Genomic DNA, 18,789 nt, shown 5'->3' on the forward strand with positions numbered 1-18,789 from the left:
TCGTAGTTTATGGATCTCGTTTATTTTTCTGTAATACCTGTTAGTTTCGATGCATTCTATAATCTCTGTTACGGCTAGTCACACATGTCCATGTTTATGTCTTTTGTACGTATAACATTTCAATAGTGTTTGCCTCTATTTTCATTACATTATAATAGATATATCTCTAAATATTTTCCTCAAATGGTCTACATTTGGTTGCCAATTCTTTTACGGAATCGTTAAAACGATGACCTTTGATTGACTTAAGTTTATAAAGTTCTTTTAAGATACTTTTGAGCTTAAATGATGGATGTGTTTAAATTTGAGAATTTCAAAACAAATAAAACATTGTAACTTCCTTATGTGTAAATTGTCAAAAAGGGCAAACATTTTTTTTTTAAATTTAAAGAACATGATAACGTCTAAGGTACTTAAAATTTTGCTTAAAAAATCTTAAATTTAATATATTCGTCGTTGAAACCTAATATCCGTCCCAGGAAAGGAATAGTTTGAGTATGATTCAACTTATAAATAGGCAATATTTGGTTATCGCATTTCATTAAAAAACTCATTCTTTTTCGTTCTTAAGATTAAAAAATAGTTGTTTCTGCAGTATCCATAGTAAGAGTACAGTTTCCATTTCTAGCTCGAAAATGCCCAAACAAACTAAAAGTAATATTACAGAAGAAATGATTTTTTATCTTACTAGTGATAGATACCAATTGGGAAATTAAATGAAGTTATTGTTGGTTTATTTTTCACGAATAGAAAAATGCAATTTTAGCCTATTTAATTTCATCGAAAAATACACAAATAATTAAATACAATGTTTTATTAAAACATTTGGGGAACGTTTAACCGATGAAAAACTTTAGTTTTTCAAAAATTTGTAGTTGGAAAAATATGTTTTTTGTGTTTTAATTATTTTTTCAAAATATAAGGTTTCTAATAATGGTTTTTTAATATAATAGATTTTGTACATTCAAAAGCTAAAAAAGCTAACTCTTGTAGGAAAAAGCGTTTGGACGCAGGCCCCTATTGAAGAAGAGAGTTGGGTAGACCAAGGCCATTTATATTCACCGCTCCTCTCAAGGAGGTGTACGTGAACGTTACCGTTTATACAACCATATTAAAAGAATATTGGAGTGTTATTAAACATGGGAGTTCTTAGAAAATCAGAGAGAAATTAATTTAGTGAACATAAAATAAAGCTATTGATAATGCGATTTTGAAAGATGCGAAGTTGAAAAACTATATCTTTCAAAGCATTGGTAGGTGAATTTTAGAGGCATTTTTAACAAAAATACAACTAAAGATATAAAGAACAACACAAGTGTAACAAACACAATGCTACTGGAGGAGGAGTTTAAGATGCTAAACATGACTGTTGGATTGATAAATAATATAAATATTTTCTAAATCTTAAACTCTAAACCTTAATAAAATATTATTTTTAAGTTCAATTATGTGACGCATATTGTTTACGGACAAATTGGTCTAACATCCAATAGTAACAAAATGTACATGATCAACTTATTAATTACTTAATTTCAACAATATGAACATATTTTTTTTTTGAAAAATTTGAATTTAAATTTCAAAAATTATAATGGTAAAGTTGAGAAAGAGATTGGTTTAACCATAAAGTGGCTTTATACATATCATCATGAAGTGAAAATGTATTCAAAGGTAGCTAACAATTCCATGTACCCCTCATTTTAAATGGTATAATAAAATAAAAGAATTGAACATATCATGTCCTTTGGACAAAAAAAAAATGTCAAAGTATTTGGTCACATTCTTAATTGAAGTTCAGCATTTATAATACATAAAAAATGTTAAAAGAAGTTTAAAGCAGATCAAACCATTAACGAGTTATGCTAATATATTTAAATTTATATCGTGTCCATATTCTTGAATATAAAATAAGAAAGTCTGCTGATAGAAGTAATTTTTTATTTATTTTTATTTTATATATTATTTCTGGTAAGAAGATAATTGATCATATTAGTTTATCATAAGCAGAATATTTTTTTTCATCATTCTACAATTCTGAAGTTTTTAATATTTACTTCTAATTGTCCTAGAGATTACAAGTGTAACAAGTGTTTGATTTTGTTTTATTAAGGTAGAGAGTAAGTTATGATTTGCTTTGAAGAGATTTTGTTTTTAATTTTCATGTAAATCTTAGTTTACTACACGCAGTGTTTATATATTTGAAGTATTTTCTGGAGATTTTGTTTTCAGAATTCATTTAAAAAATAACTAATCCACAACGTTGAAAAATGACGGCACCTGATTGGTCATTCAGAAGCACACGGATTGCCAAATAGAGAAACAGGAAGCGTAGATCAAATCGAATCCAACGGCGGATACGTGAGTGAAAACCGTATCCTTGTAATGAGAACTTGAGCGTGGAAAACTATATCTATAACACGGTGTCGACTCACCTTCTTCCTTCATCACACGCAATTCTGCTCAACATCCCTTAACCTTTCTCGTTCCTCACTTTTGTTATTTTTCAAGCTTAGCTAATTTCTAGGGTTCCGACATGGAAACCGGTGGAAAGATTAAGAAGGGCGCCGGAGGAAGAAAGGGCGGCGGGCCAAAGAAGAAGCCGGTCACGAGGTCCGTTAGGGCGGGACTCCAATTTCCTGTCGGAAGAGTAGGGCGTTACTTGAAGAAAGGAAGGTACGCGAAGCGTGTGGGAACCGGCGCTCCCGTTTACTTGGCTGCTGTTCTTGAATACCTAGCTGCTGAGGTAACCTTGCATTAATTGCACTAATCAGTGATTGTTGAGTGCTGTTAGTTTTGTGTTGTGGTGATTGATTGTGTCTTGGTGTTGGATTGGATTGTGTAGGTGCTTGAATTGGCTGGGAATGCTGCTCGTGACAACAAGAAGAACAGGATTATTCCTAGACATGTGCTTTTGGCTGTGAGGAACGATGAGGAATTGGGGAAATTGCTTTCTGGTGTGACCATTGCCCACGGTGGTGTTCTTCCCAACATTAACCCTATTCTGTTGCCCAAGAAGACCGATAAGGCTGTCAAGGAGCCCAAATCTCCATCTAAAGCTACCAAATCTCCCAAGAAGGCTTAGAGTATATTTTAATTTAGTTCTGTATATCAGTGTTTAGGGTGCTTTGGCTGTAACAGGAAGGGGGTTTGATGTTTTGAAACACTGTATTTTCATCTAATTGTGTTGTTTGAAGAAGTTTGTTCATTTATCGAAACCTCTTGTTTTCACCCAATTTTCTCTCTATGGTATCTCTATTTATTGTTGGTATGCTTTACCTTTTGGATAAAGAGAAAAAAATTCCTAGGATTCTAAGTTGGTAAATAACTGAAGGTTGCACAATGGTGTGTGCCAATTTCCATTGCGCATTTAATGGGTTAATCTGATTCTTGTTGGCTCTGTTTTTGATTTGACTCGAGTCATTGTCGGTTTAAGTTTTTAACTATTTCAAATAACTGTATTGCTCTGAAGGACCAATGATTCATATATGCTTTGGAATCTGTTTCAAACAGATGCATTGTGTGTAAATTGTGTCTAATGGGTTTCGCATATTTTTGCGAGATTGGTTTTTATTTTTATTGCGATAAATTTGGCTGTGAACTCTATCGTGCATCATAGTAGACACGAAGCAACAGAATCTGAAACATCTCGTGCATCTTATTTCCTTTAAACCCTTAAGCTAAGAATATCAAATATGGGAGAGTGGAACTACAAAGCGAACAAGCAATGATGAACATATAACTAATAATCAGAGAACAGTCTATGGTACATGGCGCACATTGCAACACCCATATAATTCGTATATGTATTGTGATGAAAATACTACTTACCAACCCATTAAGGTTCTTCTAACCTTATTTACAATCTTATTTCTTGCAGCAACACCTGTTAATTGAAACTCACAATTCTCATCCAAGAGAAATCTGTATACCTCCCATTCACGCTCTAATGTTGAATGCCTTCCCACTTCAGCCTATCACAAAACGGGACCAAGTGATTAGATTTTTATTTTTCATAAGCTTAATATTTTACTAAAAGCAGATAAGATTACTGATAGTTCTCCAAGACCCAAGCATGCAAAACAATTGAATATGGGTGAGGTTTGCACAGTTGGAGATGTGTTAGAGATTACATTGACTAGATAAAAACATACATTATACATTTCATGGTATATATAATATATAAGTGAAGGAAAACTTCTAAAGTTAAATTAGACTTAAAGTCTTTTTTTATATAAATTTATTTCACTGTTAACCAATAAAATGTCATAGTAGCTATAATTGCTAATATGGTTATTGTGAAGAAAACAACATATCATATATGATGATTTTTTATTGGATGATTATATAAAAGCCTTTTACATTGACAGTGAATGAGTTATTTACTCAAAGTCAAAGTATGCTTACATTGGAACTGCCAAATGACCCTCACTTTTTTTTAATAAGGGGAAGGAACTATGGACCCATTTGTTTTAAATTTGGATAGAATTGATTTTGATAGAGTTTATTATAAACTGTGGATGTAAGTCACTAAACTGGGATGTGTATCCAAATTAATCTCAGTTAAAGATTTACAGTGAAGTTTGCATTTTTTCTAAAGTGTGAGAATTGTTCTCTCAATGTCAAAACAAACAGATAGTATATACACAAAAGGAGCTAAGCTACAAACACAGAACTAAATGCAACAGTATATATCAATGCTTATTTTGAAATGCAGTTATATTTTATAGCAACAAAGATATTACAGATTTGGTATCAGATTTCTGAATTTTCTTACCGAGAAAACACAAATTCCAAGTGTTTTGAGAGCAAACGTGACATCATAGAAAACTCGAGGTCTTCCTTTTCCAGATAGCTCAACAGGATTAGCGACCAACAGTTCAGTATCCGGTCCTCGGTTGGCAATGATTACTCGCAATGGATGAAGCATTTCCAGTTTCAAACGAGAGCATAGTGCACTCTGCTTCTCCACATCCAAAATCTTTTTTCCTTCTTTCTGCTGAATAAATATATCTAACTCACGATATCCCATGGAATTGGGTGAAAATCGGCCGTATGAAATCTAAGAAGAAAAATTTACGAGTGTCAGCAAACTGCTAAAATGCTTTAGTTGACAGCAAAATCAGAAATTCAAGACATTTTCAATTTTCATACAAAGAATTTTTATCCACGATCAGATGAATGATTAGTGATATATGAAAGTTACTTCAGAAGTTTGCACCATCTAATTACCTCAATCAAAATGGTGTCTCCTAAAAGTAACTAGTACGTTCACAAAACACAAAAAAGTATGGAAATCAACCCACAGATTTTCAAAATCAGATGCATGATTGTGGTTCTTCTAGCTTTAGAGCTGACTGACAAACAAAATTGAGAATGGAGAGCCCTTGTGATAAAGTCTGTCAGTTTTGTTGAGTCAGTCACTTTTTTCTTCCAGAAGCCATCATTATGTCTTTCTTTTTTGTGGGTATTTCGCAAAGAACGAAAATGATATTGATTGGTTGATTGAATAAGCAGCATGCAAGTGTTCTACTCCAATAAAATTACCAACATAAATGACTCATGCTGACAGGTGCAACCTATCAAAACTACAACAAATGGAGACATTATGTCCTTCAAAGACAAGAGCACGGTACTTGGATGAAACTAGGTGCCTTGCCATGAATAATCTCGGTTGAGAAAACTATACCTTTATATTCATGTCCTTCAATGTTCTCATAATGTCATAAAGAAGACCCTTGTGATCAGCACATCGTATTTGAACTAGCGTGTGAGCTGGGCTTAAGGAATTGTCTAGTGTTACGTTGCTTTTCTTCAACTTTGCCATATCAGGGCTAAGAGCTTGAGAACGAACTTCATTTTCTGATAACTCACATCGAAATAACTCCTCAGCTAACGCAGGAGACAGAGAAGAGATACCCTGATTATGTTCATACTCTGGACCCGCCAATTGAAGCTCACAGCTGATACACGAGCCTCGAAGAATATCATTCAGTCTTTCACATGTCTCATCTTGTCGCTTTCTCGTGTGTAACAGTTCCCTAAAAGACACTTGAAATATAATTAGCAGTTGATAAGCAGCATTAAGATGTTATAACCAAAATATTGGTAATAACTTGATCAGCCATTTAAGAAAAACCTTAATGGAGTACAATTTTTTAGAGTTTAGTCTTATATAAACTTCTTTATAAGTATTTTTAGAAAAAATGAAATAAACTTCCTTGTATGAACTTTTGCAAAATTAGAATTTGAACTTATATAAAAAAGCTTGTTTCATCTATGTAATTTAATTTTCTTTTACTTGAAATACCAGAGATGTTCACCCAAACAAATTCTTAGATAATATCTGATAAGCATAACAGTCTTGAAGAACAGCAAAACTGATATCAAAAGAACTAGAGATTCAAATAGGATTATCAACATATTCCACCAAGACATTACAAAAACTTCATATTCTTGATTTTACTAATCCAATTCATCACTCACTCACTTGTTATCTGTCACGAAAAAGAGGTCCAACACTCTACCATCCGGGGTTGTGGTCACTTTCACCTTTTGAATGGTAAGTTCAAGCTCCGAGAGCACTTTTGTTACATCTACGACCATACATAACCAACAACAAAGAAAGACAATGATCACAAACATACACACCACACGAAACATGATTTCAAGAGACAGTATTTCCATTACCGTGCAACAATCCCTTTCGATCAAGGCAACAGAACTTCAACAGATAGACAGGTGAAGATCTGGAAGGCTGCTGGAAGATATAAAAGGAGGCCAAACAAGGCGGACAAATCCCCTGAAGTCGTTCTTTGAGGATCAGATAAGATGAATTCATGGGAAGCAACAGGGAGTGTGGAATAACCCATAACACAATGTAACACCACACGCCATCGGTTGAAACATCTAAAGGAAACATTCAAAAGGGTGTATTAAAGGCATTAGAAATAGACTGAAGAACTGAATGGGATTAAGAAAAGAAAGTGCTTGAGATTGAAACCTCCTTTGAAAATGCAGAGACCGAAATCGAGAATGATACTGCAGATATCGCAAGCGAGGCCGGTCTTGTCGGGGCAATTGATGGTGAGGATGAAAGGGTCGCCGGGGTTGTTGGGATGCTGGATTTGAACGACGTCGTCATCGGCGCCCGACACACCCATCATAGGAGCCACAAACGAAACGATGGTTGTTGGTTAAGGTTAAAGTTAAGGTTTTGGTAATATTATTATCATGGGGTATGCCAAATCGAAGACAGGAATCTATGTATGTATGATGAGATTAGGAAGTATTGTTTTGTAGCGTGATGGTTATTATGGTTGCAAGTTGCAGGTGGTGGTGATCGAAGAAGCACACGTGCAATCGCGAAAACACTGCAGTTGAGGTGGTTACTGTGGTTAACTTTTTTGTTTTCTGAGGCTATGATTTCGTGTAACTTCATCTAATCTTCTTCCATCTCTGCTTCAATGTGCTTATCACGTTATGCTCATGAAACCAAAAAGAAACACAAGTAAATTCTAGCAGAGACCAGGATATTCTGTAAATGGCAAGAAAATTGTTTTTAAAAAGAACATGTAAGATCACTGCGACTGATTTATTATTTTTCAATGATAAAATATAAAATCCATGGTGTGGATTTTGATACAACTGCACCCAATGAGGGGCTTGTTTTCCAGATTTAGGTAAGAAAATGTTAGAGTAATAAATTAATTAGTTCTTTTTTTGGTAATTGTCCTTTTAGTTATGTACGAAGAGTTAAATAGATAAAATTCTGTTTAGATATAGTTTTGTATATTCTACCTAAGGGTGAAGTGGTCCTACTTGTGTATATTTATAATGACATATATTTTAATCTCAATTCAAGAATAAAAAATTCCACAAGACTTTATAAATATGTATGAAAAAAAAATATAAATACATCATTATTACAACATTTATTACATGTATATTAAATATTTATTTAAATATAAAAAAATCTTTCGTACACCTGAAAATCAAGAACCAAAGATCGAATGTATAAATTCTGAATTGGAAGAGGAGTTATTATGACCAAAAGGAGTTACTCTCTATCACCCTTACAAGAACATATATGTTTTCACTTTTTACTATTTTTTCAATGAATTTTTTGAGTTAACTTGAGTAGTCTATGCAACTATTTTTTTAATAAAAGTCAATACAAAATTATCCAATAATAGGACTGTCTTTCTGATTGGAGAACTACAAAACTTGTAAAAATGCATCTCAGTTTTGCATAAGTTTAATTATCATATACTACACAATTTCTTATACCATTTATTAATACAAAATCTTCTTATATATGATTTTAAAAGTAATTATTATAAAATTAAATAATTTTAAAATACATAACAATATGTGACTTGATAATAAAATAAAAAAATTGTGTAAAAACGTAAAAATATAATTGAATAATAATATAGAACATATTTATAGTATCAGTATATTTTATTTAATTGAACAATATTAATCTGCTTATAAATTGGTTTTTGACAAGTTATGGAGAAGAATATGACTGCAGCAGCTACATGATATTATCTAAAACTAACTCAGATTAGTTCCTTCCAACACCAGACAAGATGATATGATGAAGTTCTATTACAACTTTATTACAAAATAATTGTTCTGAATTATGCAATATAAAATGAACTTCGACTGAGAAATTGTGAATCAGTTTCACTTTAACATCATACACTTGTGTGTAGACCTTGCATCAGAGTAAATGGCATGACTCTACACAATGCAAATAACACCCTAAAGTTGAAAATATAACCAGAATGCAGGAAAAAAAAAGCTCAATTCACTTCTCTTTTAATCCGCAAAATTTGAAGTGACATGCTGTAGTAATTTTCTAAATAAAAACAAAATATAGCAGTGTGATAGCTATAGACTCCAAATTTTAGGCACCCCAACATTCTCGGTATCATAATACCTATAATGATGAAAGTTTTAAAAAAATCCAGACTCAGCTCACTTATTATTTCTACTTTTGATATGCCACCAAAAGAGCGAATTTGAGTTAATTCTTTTTGCCAACTCCAAGCCTCAGACGGAAATTCTCTTCCATAAGAGGAAGACCATCCCTCAACTTCACCTTTGGCTCCCACCCCAACAATTCTTTTGCTTTTGTTATGTCTGGTTTTCTTTGTCTCGGATCATCAGGAGTGTTCTCCACCATCTTGATCTCAACATCTGGATTGATAAGCTGCAAACCACCCACAAAGCATTAGATGAAAACTTCTAGCAAATATTTTCATTCAAACTCTGCACCTAAATATAGATGATGATGTATTGATTTGGTACGATGGACATGCTGTTCTACCAAGAATTCCAAGTGACATTTTACCACTCACAGTTTGAGCTCGATGAAAGTAAGCGTGTAAATTAAAAAAATAAGTAAATGCTACTGATAAAGAAAAAGAGGCTTAAAACTGACCTCTTTCACAGTCTCAGCAAGTTCAGTCATTGTAAATTCACCTGGAATGTAAATATACTCAGATAAGTAACTGAGTGTAGAGAAAGTAAATATACTTTCCCAGCAAAGGAAGTAACAGCACTCAAATACAGGTCTTGCAGTAGAAACTAACCTGGGTTTCCGAGGTTGATTGGCCCAGTGTTCGTCCCTTCCATGAGGCGGATAAGGCCATCAACCTGGGACATCTCGTAAGAATCATAATCACATTCAGGTAGTAATTCAAAGATACAAAGATTACAGGATATATACCAGGTCAGTGACATAACAGAAACTTCGAGTTTGTGTTCCTGGACATTGGACTGTCAAGGGTTCCCCCCTATAATGAAACATTAATTATGTCAGAATTGAATCAAAATCGAAATAGTGTTAAGAAAGAAATAGAAATTATAGATAGTCACCAAATTAAAGTAGTAAAATTTAAAACAAGTAAATCAATGATTGATCTGGAGTTGCAACCAAACATGATCTAGAGTAGCAACATTATAGCATGAATTTAAACCAGAAAACAGTCAAGTAGTTACCGAAGTGCTTGAGCAATGAAGTTGCTAACAACACGGCCATCATCAATATTCATGCGTGGTCCATATGTGTTAAAGATTCTTGCAATGCGTATTTCTATGTTGAAAAGATAAAAAAACACCTCGAGGAGTCAAAAAACAAAGGAAAAAGTACTAACAAAATGAGAAGCAATTATGAGGAAAAGGAGAGAGGAATATTACCAAGTCCATGCTGCCTATGGTAATCAAACATCAAAGTCTCAGCCACCCGTTTCCCCTCATCATAACAACTACGGACTCCTGATATTATCATATATTAAAGTCCTCAGACTACAGCCTTATGAATATGTATAAAAGGATACATATATCTCCACTTATTTAGTGTTCATATTCATCAACAGAAATAGTTTCATTTAAGAAGCTCTTCTGGGCAAGTTGAGAATGAAATAAAGGAACCTACCAATAGGGTTAACATTGCCCCAATAGCTTTCAGGTTGGGGATGCACAAGAGGATCTCCATATACCTCTGAAGTTGATGTAAGCAAAATCCTGTCAGTAAAATTCAAACTAATTAAGACCAACTAATGGCGGCGGTTTGAGATTATCATTTAAAAAAAATCCCAACCTTGCTCCTACTCGCTTTGCAAGCCCAAGCATATTCATGGTGCCTATCACATTTGTCTTTATAGTCTGTAAAGTAATCACTCCCTTAAATTTAGTATGCATGTGAAGTACAAGGCAAGTGGTTAGAAAGGCAAGTAGACTCTCAAAACTATACCTTCACTGGATTGTATTTGTAGAAAATAGGAGAGGCAGGGCATGCAAGATGGTAGATCTGATCAACCTCAATCAACAAAGGCTCCGTGACATCTACCAAGGTATCAAATTAGTAATTAGCATCAACATCATTGGTTTACAAAAAGGATTTAGTAATGCTGAACATAGTAATGCATTATTAGTTCATTATTGTTCCCTTACAACAGCATGAGATGGTTAATCTAACAACTGTGAAGCTGAATGCAGACGCCTTAAGTTAACAGAAAACAGTTCACAAACTAGATCTAAAAGCTCAAATATATCAGCTTACTGAGCAAAAGATAAATCAATAAAAATCTTCACTTTCTCTTTCATGTGACAATATCATTGGCATTGATAGTTGATAGTAAACAAAGATGATACTGTACCATGACGGATAAGCTCAAATCTTGGATGGCCAATCCATTTTTGGAGGTTATCTTTGGATCCAGTGAAGTAGTTGTCAGCAACGATGACCTGATTACACACAAATATATTGGGAAAGAACTTTATCAAATCAAACTCAGTTATAGGTGCTGTATTTATCAAATATAGGACGATATATGACATTTGTACAAAATCAGTTACATCATGAATGAACATCACAAGTATACCATTATGAGCAAAACATTAACCAGCTGACCTCATTTTTTTCATTTTCCATCAATCTGTCAACTAAGTGAGACCCAATGAATCCAGCTCCTCCAGTAACCAAGATTCTCATGTTGGACTATCATCAAGAATGAAAGAAATTCATGTAAACATGGCATCAAGACAAGAAAAAAGAGGTTTATGCAAAATCGGTGATTCTGACAAAAGCCATATTTACAAACACCTAACAAACTTTTTCATAATTCAGAACCCAAAGCTAGCACTATGCAAAAGAATAGGAAAACTGAAAAAACCTTTCACAGTTCAAAAGATCAGTATAATGAGTACACAGCTAAATTTTAAACAATAAATTTCAACCTTATGTTGATCATCTCTCCACTTGTATCATATTAGAAGATTCACAGCATACAACATTGGGTTTGTGGTCAAACATTTTGATAAGTGCATGTGGTTAAATTATAATATATGACAAAGTACACAAATCACTCCACATTTGTCATCATTTTCAATTCTTCAAAGTTTCTTCTGGTGTTTGTGTTCCAGGCAGCAGTAAAGCGTACTGAGTTGTGCAATGCAATTTAAGAAGAAATTTGTAATCAACAAAAAGATCTTCACAATATTCTTTTGATCACGTTTAACACAGACATTCAAATCTTAAAACCAAGATGTTTAGCTTTTCCATTGTGTAAAATAAATAATGCAGACAAAATGCCCATCCTCAAAGTCACCATTTTCTAAATCTACTCATTCGCCAAGATCATTCGTGTACTCATTCGCCATGATCATTCGTGTACTTTTACTAAAAAAACATGAAGTTGGATCAAGCAAGCAATGTAAATTATCTTGCATGTAAAATGGTAATCAAGCTAAAAGGATCAATGCTCACCTGAAAAAATTTGGAAAAGCGCAGGGGAGATGGTGAAGGAGGTTTCTTTGTTGTTGTCGTCTCGTAATGTCCATTACCATTAGAAGAATCCGTTGCCATTGTTTGGACCTCAGAAAATAATTCCTACAAAAATTTTGGGTCGATCAATGTCTAGCACAGAACAGATAAACTAAACAGGATATAAATTTCCCAAACCAAATAATGTGAACTCGTATCTATTTAAAAAGGGTCAATTGGAGCAACAAATAGGGTTTTCTGGTAATCAGAACAAGAAAGCAACAGAGCAAGTCAAGCACCTGATCTCAAGCTTCAGAAAAACACCAATCCACACACAACCCTAACCACTCTCGTCTTACCAAGTTACTACTACTCCAAGATCATAGACCCATTTATATAAATAAATCACGACCAAGATATGAAAAATTATTCCACCAAACTTCTAAATTCAATTTGGAAGTTTGATAAAAAAATGAAAACTTTAAAAGCACATGATAGATAAAAGTACCCCCAGAGAAACATAATTCAATATGGAAAGCTTGAAAGTCACGGAAAGTTGAAGGACATAGTGAAAGCTCCGGGACAACGACAATAGTAATAATGGAAATCACACCAAACTATTATTCTGCAGTAAAGATTCAGAAAAGAAAAACCAAACCCAACCCCACATTGAATTTTGCGTCTATGACTATAATTCACTACCTAACTGAAGATGGATCGAATGATAGAAATAATAATACTTTGAAATTTAAGTGCAATTCAATTCATTTTGAGGAATATCATCATATCATATATCTCTTTCTGCCAAACGAAATTGAATTTGGTGAAGTGCATGGGAATGGAATACTCTGTCAGCAATTCTAGGTTTAAGGTTACTTACGAAAATGCGCAGTGCCACGTCAGCTGCTACTGAGATTTGGTACTAGGTTAGCTTCCACGTTTCGTCCAACTTGAGGGTCTCTCAGATACGATAATCTATTGTTTAAATAATAAACAATGAAAATTTTATTTACAACTATTAAATTATATATTTTTTAATGTATTTTTTTGAAAAATTATATATATTTTTATAACAGATTTAATATAGTAAAAATAAGAATACACCTATAAAAGTTCCAGCTAATTTAATTATTTTGGTTATATCATATTAATCTAAAGGAATTAACAACCCTAAAGTATAGATCTATGATTTAAAAAAACAACAACATTTGTTAAAACATAAAATACAATTAATCAATTATGTATTTTCTAAAAAAAATATAAGCGCGTAATTACTGTGTAATTTTGTATTTATAGATAGTTACTTTGAGAATTTGTCAAATACTTTGGTTTCAATAAATGATCTTAATTTCCTTTTAACTATTAATTAATATAGTTCAATTCAAAGTTAACCTTTAACCTTTTAGTCAATTAATTAAATTGTTGAAATAAAAATAATAATATTATTTTTAAATAGATATGTTCCATCAACGTCTCAACATTCCGATTTAGATTATGAGGTAAATAAAGTCTAATAAAAAAATTGTTTCATCAAAAAATGAACATGAATACATCAAAACGATTCAATCTTATTAATATAACATTAATGGATTTGATTCAAATCTTCTAAATAAAATATTGAGTTAAAAATTTGTAGATGACAAATATATAATAAAGATACTATTTTATTAAAAAGTAATCAATAGGAAAACATTATCATCAAAACCAATAAACATTTCACAACCTAATAAGGAAAAAAATAAAGTATTTTATGAAACTATCTTTATATGACCACATTATATTTCCCCACCTTTCTCCTTTTTCTTTATTCAATTATTCATAAAATTTATTTATTTTCTCGTTTTTATCCCGAAATATATAAATAGTGTATTGATAAAATTCCTTCCCTACTTGAAATATAATGTACAAGGAAATATAATTTTTTATTCTTAACTTGAAGAATTTATTTATAAATTTTATTTCTCTATGGTAATGTTTTTCTTTATATTTATTTTTATTAAAAATATTAAAACAGATTAATTCAAAAGTAACAAAATTAATTTGTATTCTAATATTGAAAATTACTCACTTGTAAAACGGAATCAAACAAAATTCAGCATTGACACTGCAATGCTTCTGAAGGAAGATATATGATTGTCTTCATTATTATTTTATTCATAGTACTTCTACCTTTTCTTGCAATTCACTTTTTCTTTTATTTTTCTCTTCATTTCCTTTATCATAGATTTCTCTCTATTACTTTTTTTTTTCTTTATTCCTCTCAAATCAGCCATCGTACTCAAAAGCATGTTTCATCAAGTAAATATTTGAATCCACAACTTTTCATGTATGATTTTATAGTTTATGCTTTGCTTTATTTGGTTTGCATAGTAGTTTTATTGTTGGGTTAAATATTTTTTTATTCATGTAATATAATTAAAATTAATTTTTATTTTTAGTTCAAACTTTATACTTTCTAAATTCAGTTTCCAATTAATATAAATTCAGCTTCCAATTACATTTGTTAAAAGTGATTTTCTTACATCATATCACATGTCATACTAAATTGAGAGTGATGATATGTGCACACATTTTCACTCTAAACACTACTAATACTTACATATTTATCTCTCTCTCTCTCAACTAGAGGGATTCTCCCATTGAACAATTTCAGTAATTGCTTCTTCAATTTCTATTGTCTCCCTTATGCATGAAAACAAGCAGAACCCTAAAGCACTCAAACTCAGAACAACTTGGCTCTTCACTTCCTTCTCACTTTCATCACCATGCAAGTTATCAACAACAATTCTACATACTTGGAGAAAACATCCAATTGTTTCTTCTATTCCATCTTCTCCTAAACCTGATGAAACCATGCACGTGTTACATTCACTTGATTTTCCTGCTTCAAGATCACAAGGGTTGTTCTTCTTCTCCACAAATTTCATTCTAGAAATCTCCTCAAGATTTTTCATTGATGAGCAAATCAACTCCTTAGCATGTTCAAGTTTACCATTTAGCATGTTCACATCCTCCTTCTCATAAGCCCCACATCGTTTGAATTCTTGTTGGAGAAACTTCAAAGCATGTTCTCCAAACCACAAGAGCTCCACCACTCTCGACAATGACCCCAAAAGCTTATTATAAGAAACACTATTAAAGGGTAGAAACCAAAAATTAGGTTCAACTTCTGCTTCCACAACAAGTTTCTTAAGCTCGTTAACTTGCGTTTTCAACCTCTTTAGGTTTTCTCCCAAATCGGTTTCACCAGCAAGTAGACTCAACGACCCAATGGACTCACCGAGTGGGCCCAGGCATTGAGAGAGTTTCCTTTTGGCACAAGTGGAGGCTCTTTTGGGCCCAAAAATAAGATCCACGAAAATAGAACATGAAAGCCCAATAAAGGTTTCAACGATTCTGGCGATAGCAAACTCACTCGGTGGGCCGAAGTTTTCCCTACCAAGAATTAGAACGGCCCCAATAACTGCGGAAATGGCTCCGGCAGGCCCATACGTTTTGCTTCGTTGAAGGAAGCTTGTGAAAATGAACCAAGGAAGAAGAGACAAGAGTCTTACGGGCAAGAATCTCTCAAATAGGAAGCAGCCCAAAACGCCGTACACAGTGCCCAACACGGTCCCTTGGGCTTTCAGATTCGCTGCCCTAAATGTGGCTTCCCTGCCCGAAACATAGCTCACGGCCACTGGGAGCCCAGCCCAGAGCCCGTTTTCTTTGCTGTATACTAAGCCCAAGAATACCGCGAGGCCCAGAGAGAGAGAGCTTTTAATTGGTGGAATAAAATTTGTATTTCTCAATGTTGCTATCAAATTAGCCCACTTTTGTTTACCTTTGTGAGAATTTTCATTCCTGTTACTGTGGTGAGAAGAAGTTGGAGCTTGGGTGAAGGGTTTTTTATGGAGGAGTTGGGCACAAAATAAGAAGAAGAAAATGGGTAATTCTTTGTGAGTAGTTGGAATGGTTTGAAAGGATTGGAGAAAAAGTGTTATGTCTTTTGCATTGGATTCGGGAACAGTTAGTGAAGCGCCACGTAAGCCCTGTTTAGGTTGTTTTATAGTTAGGCTAACATGTTCCTCAAGGCAATTAAGACCATGTTTAAGGTCTTGGTTGATAATGTTGTTTGTGAATGAATTGGTGCATGTTAAAGCCAACTCCATTCCTCTCAAATTGGTATCCACCTCTTCAACTCTCTCTATTAGGCTCAACCAATGGGATTTCAAATTTTTAAATGGAACTATCTCCCACTTCATGCCTTCCTGTAATAAAGTTATAATAAAGTTTTTGTTCATAAGGTGAGATTTGTACCCACTTGTATATACTATAAAATATTTTATCGAAAATGAGTTTTTGAACTTACTTGATAGAGTGCGATGAGAGAAAAGAGTTTGGTTCGCTTCGTTCTCAAAAACTTCACTTCAGAGATTAATCTAATTGCATTAGCTTTGTCCTCCTCGCTTATTAATTTTTTGAAAATCTTCAATCTCGTCAACATGTTCTTTGTTAATAGCTTGTAGCTTTCCTTCATCTGTAGTAATTACCAAACAAAATTTAGATTGTAGAATTATCTCCACTTACTATGTTTATTGCTTGGTTTATAATTTATTATAGATCTCAAATTAATTGTCACTCTTCAACTTACTATATTTATTGCTAAAATGGAGGTGGTATGGGATAAAAGTAATAGAAAAGAAACAGCACTGATGTGAAGAGAAGATTCCACTTAAATGGCAAATGCTTTGTGGGAAAGAATTCTGACAGATTTTTCTATTTTAATGAACATTTCACTTAAATGCCAAATAAAGGTTTCGATCGTAAGGAGTTTTTAAGGTTTTTTTATATTCAATAGATTCCATTTCTATACGAATTTTTGGTGTTGTTTCATGAAAAAAAAAATAGTGTGATGGGTAACTTTTCCGTCCATCTTTTTAAACAATTATTTCCCTCCAAAATGTCCTACTTTTTAAATTAAAAGAAATTACTAATTATGTCAGTGTTAAACTTAAATATGATGTATTATTTTGTTTGCATTTATATATAATTTATTTTTTGTTATATTTAATAACTTATGACACTTTTTAAGCTTAAATTTTATTTTTCTAAATTTAAGTGTATCATCTTATTTTTCTAATAATACTATTTCATATATTATATTAAAATATTAAAAATAATGATGTTTCATTGAAACTAATTACATCCAAATTTCGCAAATTCAACCTTTAAACCTTAAACATGTCTTCATAATAAGACTACATTGAAAACATGTATCATAAACATAATATTGTAAATGTATCATAATTACACGTAACTATCATTTTTACGATAATTAACTACTACAATAAAAAAATTATTAAATAAAAACTAATTTTAAAGACAAAAAATAATTAATTGTTATAGTAACTAAATTATATACTATATTTTAGAAACTAAAAAAATTTATTGAATTTCTAAACCAGTTTCTATTATTGATAAATAGTTATATCTAATTAGCTACCAATGTTTTTGCTACTAAATCTAAAATTGGTAGTTAAACCTTAATAATTAATTAGATACCAATTTAAAAATTATTTATCAACTAATTTAAAAATCAATAATCTTTTTAGTCTCTAAAATAGTATATAATTTAGTTATTATGAAAATTAATTATTTTTTTCTTTCTAAAATTAGTTTATATTTAATTATTATTTAATAATTGTAGTGAACTATTATTAATAACAAATATTGTGATATATGGAAACTTAAAAAAAATGTTGAACTAATGCATACGATGAAGGATTTGGTTACCTGGGAGCATGCAAGACGCGGGTATGGAAGAAGCAAGGCCAGAACGCAAGCAAGAACACCCAAGGCAGTGCTAGCTCCCAACCGTAAAGGGTGCATCACAGGATCAGTGTGAACGCCATTATCATACGCCACCACGTACACCAACACTATCTGACCCAACGCTAACCGTTTAACCATCAAATCGCCGGAGTAAGGCCAGGGCAGGACCACCACAAATGCGGCCACCGCCACCGCCCCGGCGGTTCCCAACCTGGAGAGCCGCCCTGGTCCGATAAGCCACAGGCTGAAGATGGCGGGGCCCATGGTTTGAACGGTGGCGTAAAGCGCGAGGCAGCATCCGCGCAAGGCGTCTCCGAGAGTGGCGTGGTTGGCGATGATGAGAATGGCTGCGACGTATGAGAATGCCGGGAAGGAGATGACGGCGGAGACGGAGGGTGGAGTGTAGAGGCTGAGACACCCCACAATGGCGCACGCTAGGGCTGTGCGGAACGCCGAAGAGAGCCCCTCTCGCCACAACCCTCTCATTCTTTTCACTGCCAACACTTTCTTCATTTCTCCTTCTTCTCACTTCATCATCGATGAACATGCTTCGCTTTTATAACCACAACAAATACTACAAACATATTAATAAATATACTTTAACTATAATTCAACCTTATAATCATTCGCTATAAAATGTGTTCGTGTTACTTACCAACTCTCAGTTCATAAATAAATTTCCTAAATAATTTAACATATTT

At 33.0% G+C, this 18,789-nt stretch overlaps 4 protein-coding genes across 7 annotated transcripts; 1 reads left to right on the top strand and 3 right to left on the bottom strand.

Annotated features, from left to right (window-relative positions):
- The first annotated feature begins 2,392 nt into the window (after window positions 1–2,392).
- On the top strand, window positions 2,393–3,233 carry LOC137816987 (histone H2A). Its single transcript, XM_068620178.2, has 2 exons — window positions 2,393–2,743; window positions 2,843–3,233. The coding sequence occupies exons 1-2, from the start codon at window positions 2,534–2,536 to the stop codon at window positions 3,080–3,082; spliced, it is 450 nt and encodes a 149-aa protein (XP_068476279.1). The 5' UTR covers window positions 2,393–2,533; the 3' UTR covers window positions 3,083–3,233.
- Window positions 3,234–3,707: 474 nt separating this feature from the next.
- On the bottom strand, window positions 3,708–7,628 carry LOC137816984 (ACT domain-containing protein ACR9). The gene is made up of 6 exons (XM_068620175.1): window positions 7,001–7,628; window positions 6,688–6,906; window positions 6,488–6,593; window positions 5,687–6,038; window positions 4,775–5,059; window positions 3,708–3,971 (listed from the first exon to the last, which is right to left on the bottom strand). Exons 1-6 carry the CDS (start codon window positions 7,161–7,163, stop codon window positions 3,825–3,827), a joined length of 1,272 nt encoding a protein of 423 aa, XP_068476276.1. The 5' UTR covers window positions 7,164–7,628; the 3' UTR covers window positions 3,708–3,824.
- A 1,040-nt stretch (window positions 7,629–8,668) lies between these two features.
- On the bottom strand, window positions 8,669–13,232 carry LOC137817018 (UDP-glucuronic acid decarboxylase 6). Of its 4 annotated transcripts, none has more exons than XM_068620222.2 (13): window positions 13,155–13,232; window positions 12,278–12,400; window positions 11,423–11,509; window positions 11,169–11,256; window positions 10,763–10,854; window positions 10,610–10,674; window positions 10,445–10,533; window positions 10,207–10,284; window positions 10,009–10,102; window positions 9,737–9,803; window positions 9,600–9,663; window positions 9,449–9,489; window positions 8,669–9,217 (listed from the first exon to the last, which is right to left on the bottom strand). In XM_068620222.2, exons 2-13 carry the CDS (start codon window positions 12,374–12,376, stop codon window positions 9,032–9,034), a joined length of 1,050 nt encoding a protein of 349 aa, XP_068476323.2. In that variant the 5' UTR covers window positions 12,377–12,400; window positions 13,155–13,232; the 3' UTR covers window positions 8,669–9,031. The 4 variants fall into 4 exon arrangements, with proteins under 4 accessions (XP_068476323.2, XP_068476322.2, XP_068476324.2 ...); XM_068620221.2 differs by having other exon boundaries at window positions 12,977–13,167; XM_068620223.2 differs by lacking the exon at window positions 13,155–13,232 and adding an exon at window positions 12,783–12,993.
- Window positions 13,233–14,746: 1,514 nt separating this feature from the next.
- LOC137817082 (P-hydroxybenzoic acid efflux pump subunit) lies at window positions 14,747–18,693 on the bottom strand. The gene is made up of 3 exons (XM_068620312.2): window positions 18,050–18,693; window positions 16,626–16,793; window positions 14,747–16,524 (listed from the first exon to the last, which is right to left on the bottom strand). The coding sequence occupies exons 1-3, from the start codon at window positions 18,599–18,601 to the stop codon at window positions 14,893–14,895; spliced, it is 2,352 nt and encodes a 783-aa protein (XP_068476413.1). The 5' UTR covers window positions 18,602–18,693; the 3' UTR covers window positions 14,747–14,892.
- Between the last annotated feature and the right edge of the window lie 96 nt (window positions 18,694–18,789).

Source organism: Phaseolus vulgaris, chromosome 5, assembly GCF_051622355.1.
Source record: "Phaseolus vulgaris cultivar YP4 chromosome 5, ASM5162235v1, whole genome shotgun sequence".
In the NCBI taxonomy this organism is placed as follows: Eukaryota; Viridiplantae; Streptophyta; class Magnoliopsida; order Fabales; family Fabaceae; genus Phaseolus; species Phaseolus vulgaris.

Coding starts and splice junctions, on each gene's coding strand:
- LOC137816987 (XM_068620178.2), top strand. CDS start 2,534: ATGGAAACCGGTGGAAAGATTAAGAAGGGCGCCGGAGGAAGAAAGGGC. Junction 2,744..2,842: donor TTGAATACCTAGCTGCTGAG/GTAACCTTGCAT, acceptor TGGATTGTGTAG/GTGCTTGAATTGGCTGGGAA.
- LOC137816984 (XM_068620175.1), bottom strand. CDS start 7,163: ATGATGGGTGTGTCGGGCGCCGATGACGACGTCGTTCAAATCCAGCAT. Junction 5,060..5,686: donor TGAAGGACATGAATATAAAG/GTATAGTTTTCT, acceptor TTTTCTTCTTAG/ATTTCATACGGCCGATTTTC. Junction 3,972..4,774: donor TTGGAATTTGTGTTTTCTCG/GTAAGAAAATTC, acceptor GTTTTGTGATAG/GCTGAAGTGGGAAGGCATTC.
- LOC137817018 (XM_068620222.2), bottom strand. CDS start 12,376: ATGGCAACGGATTCTTCTAATGGTAATGGACATTACGAGACGACAACA. Junction 9,490..9,599: donor AATCAACCTCGGAAACCCAG/GTTAGTTTCTAC, acceptor TTTACATTCCAG/GTGAATTTACAATGACTGAA. Junction 9,218..9,448: donor TTGCTGAGACTGTGAAAGAG/GTCAGTTTTAAG, acceptor GGTGGTTTGCAG/CTTATCAATCCAGATGTTGA.
- LOC137817082 (XM_068620312.2), bottom strand. CDS start 18,601: ATGAAGAAAGTGTTGGCAGTGAAAAGAATGAGAGGGTTGTGGCGAGAG. Junction 16,794..18,049: donor CGCGTCTTGCATGCTCCCAG/GTAACCAAATCC, acceptor TAATTACTACAG/ATGAAGGAAAGCTACAAGCT. Junction 16,525..16,625: donor CTCTCATCGCACTCTATCAA/GTAAGTTCAAAA, acceptor ACTTTATTACAG/GAAGGCATGAAGTGGGAGAT.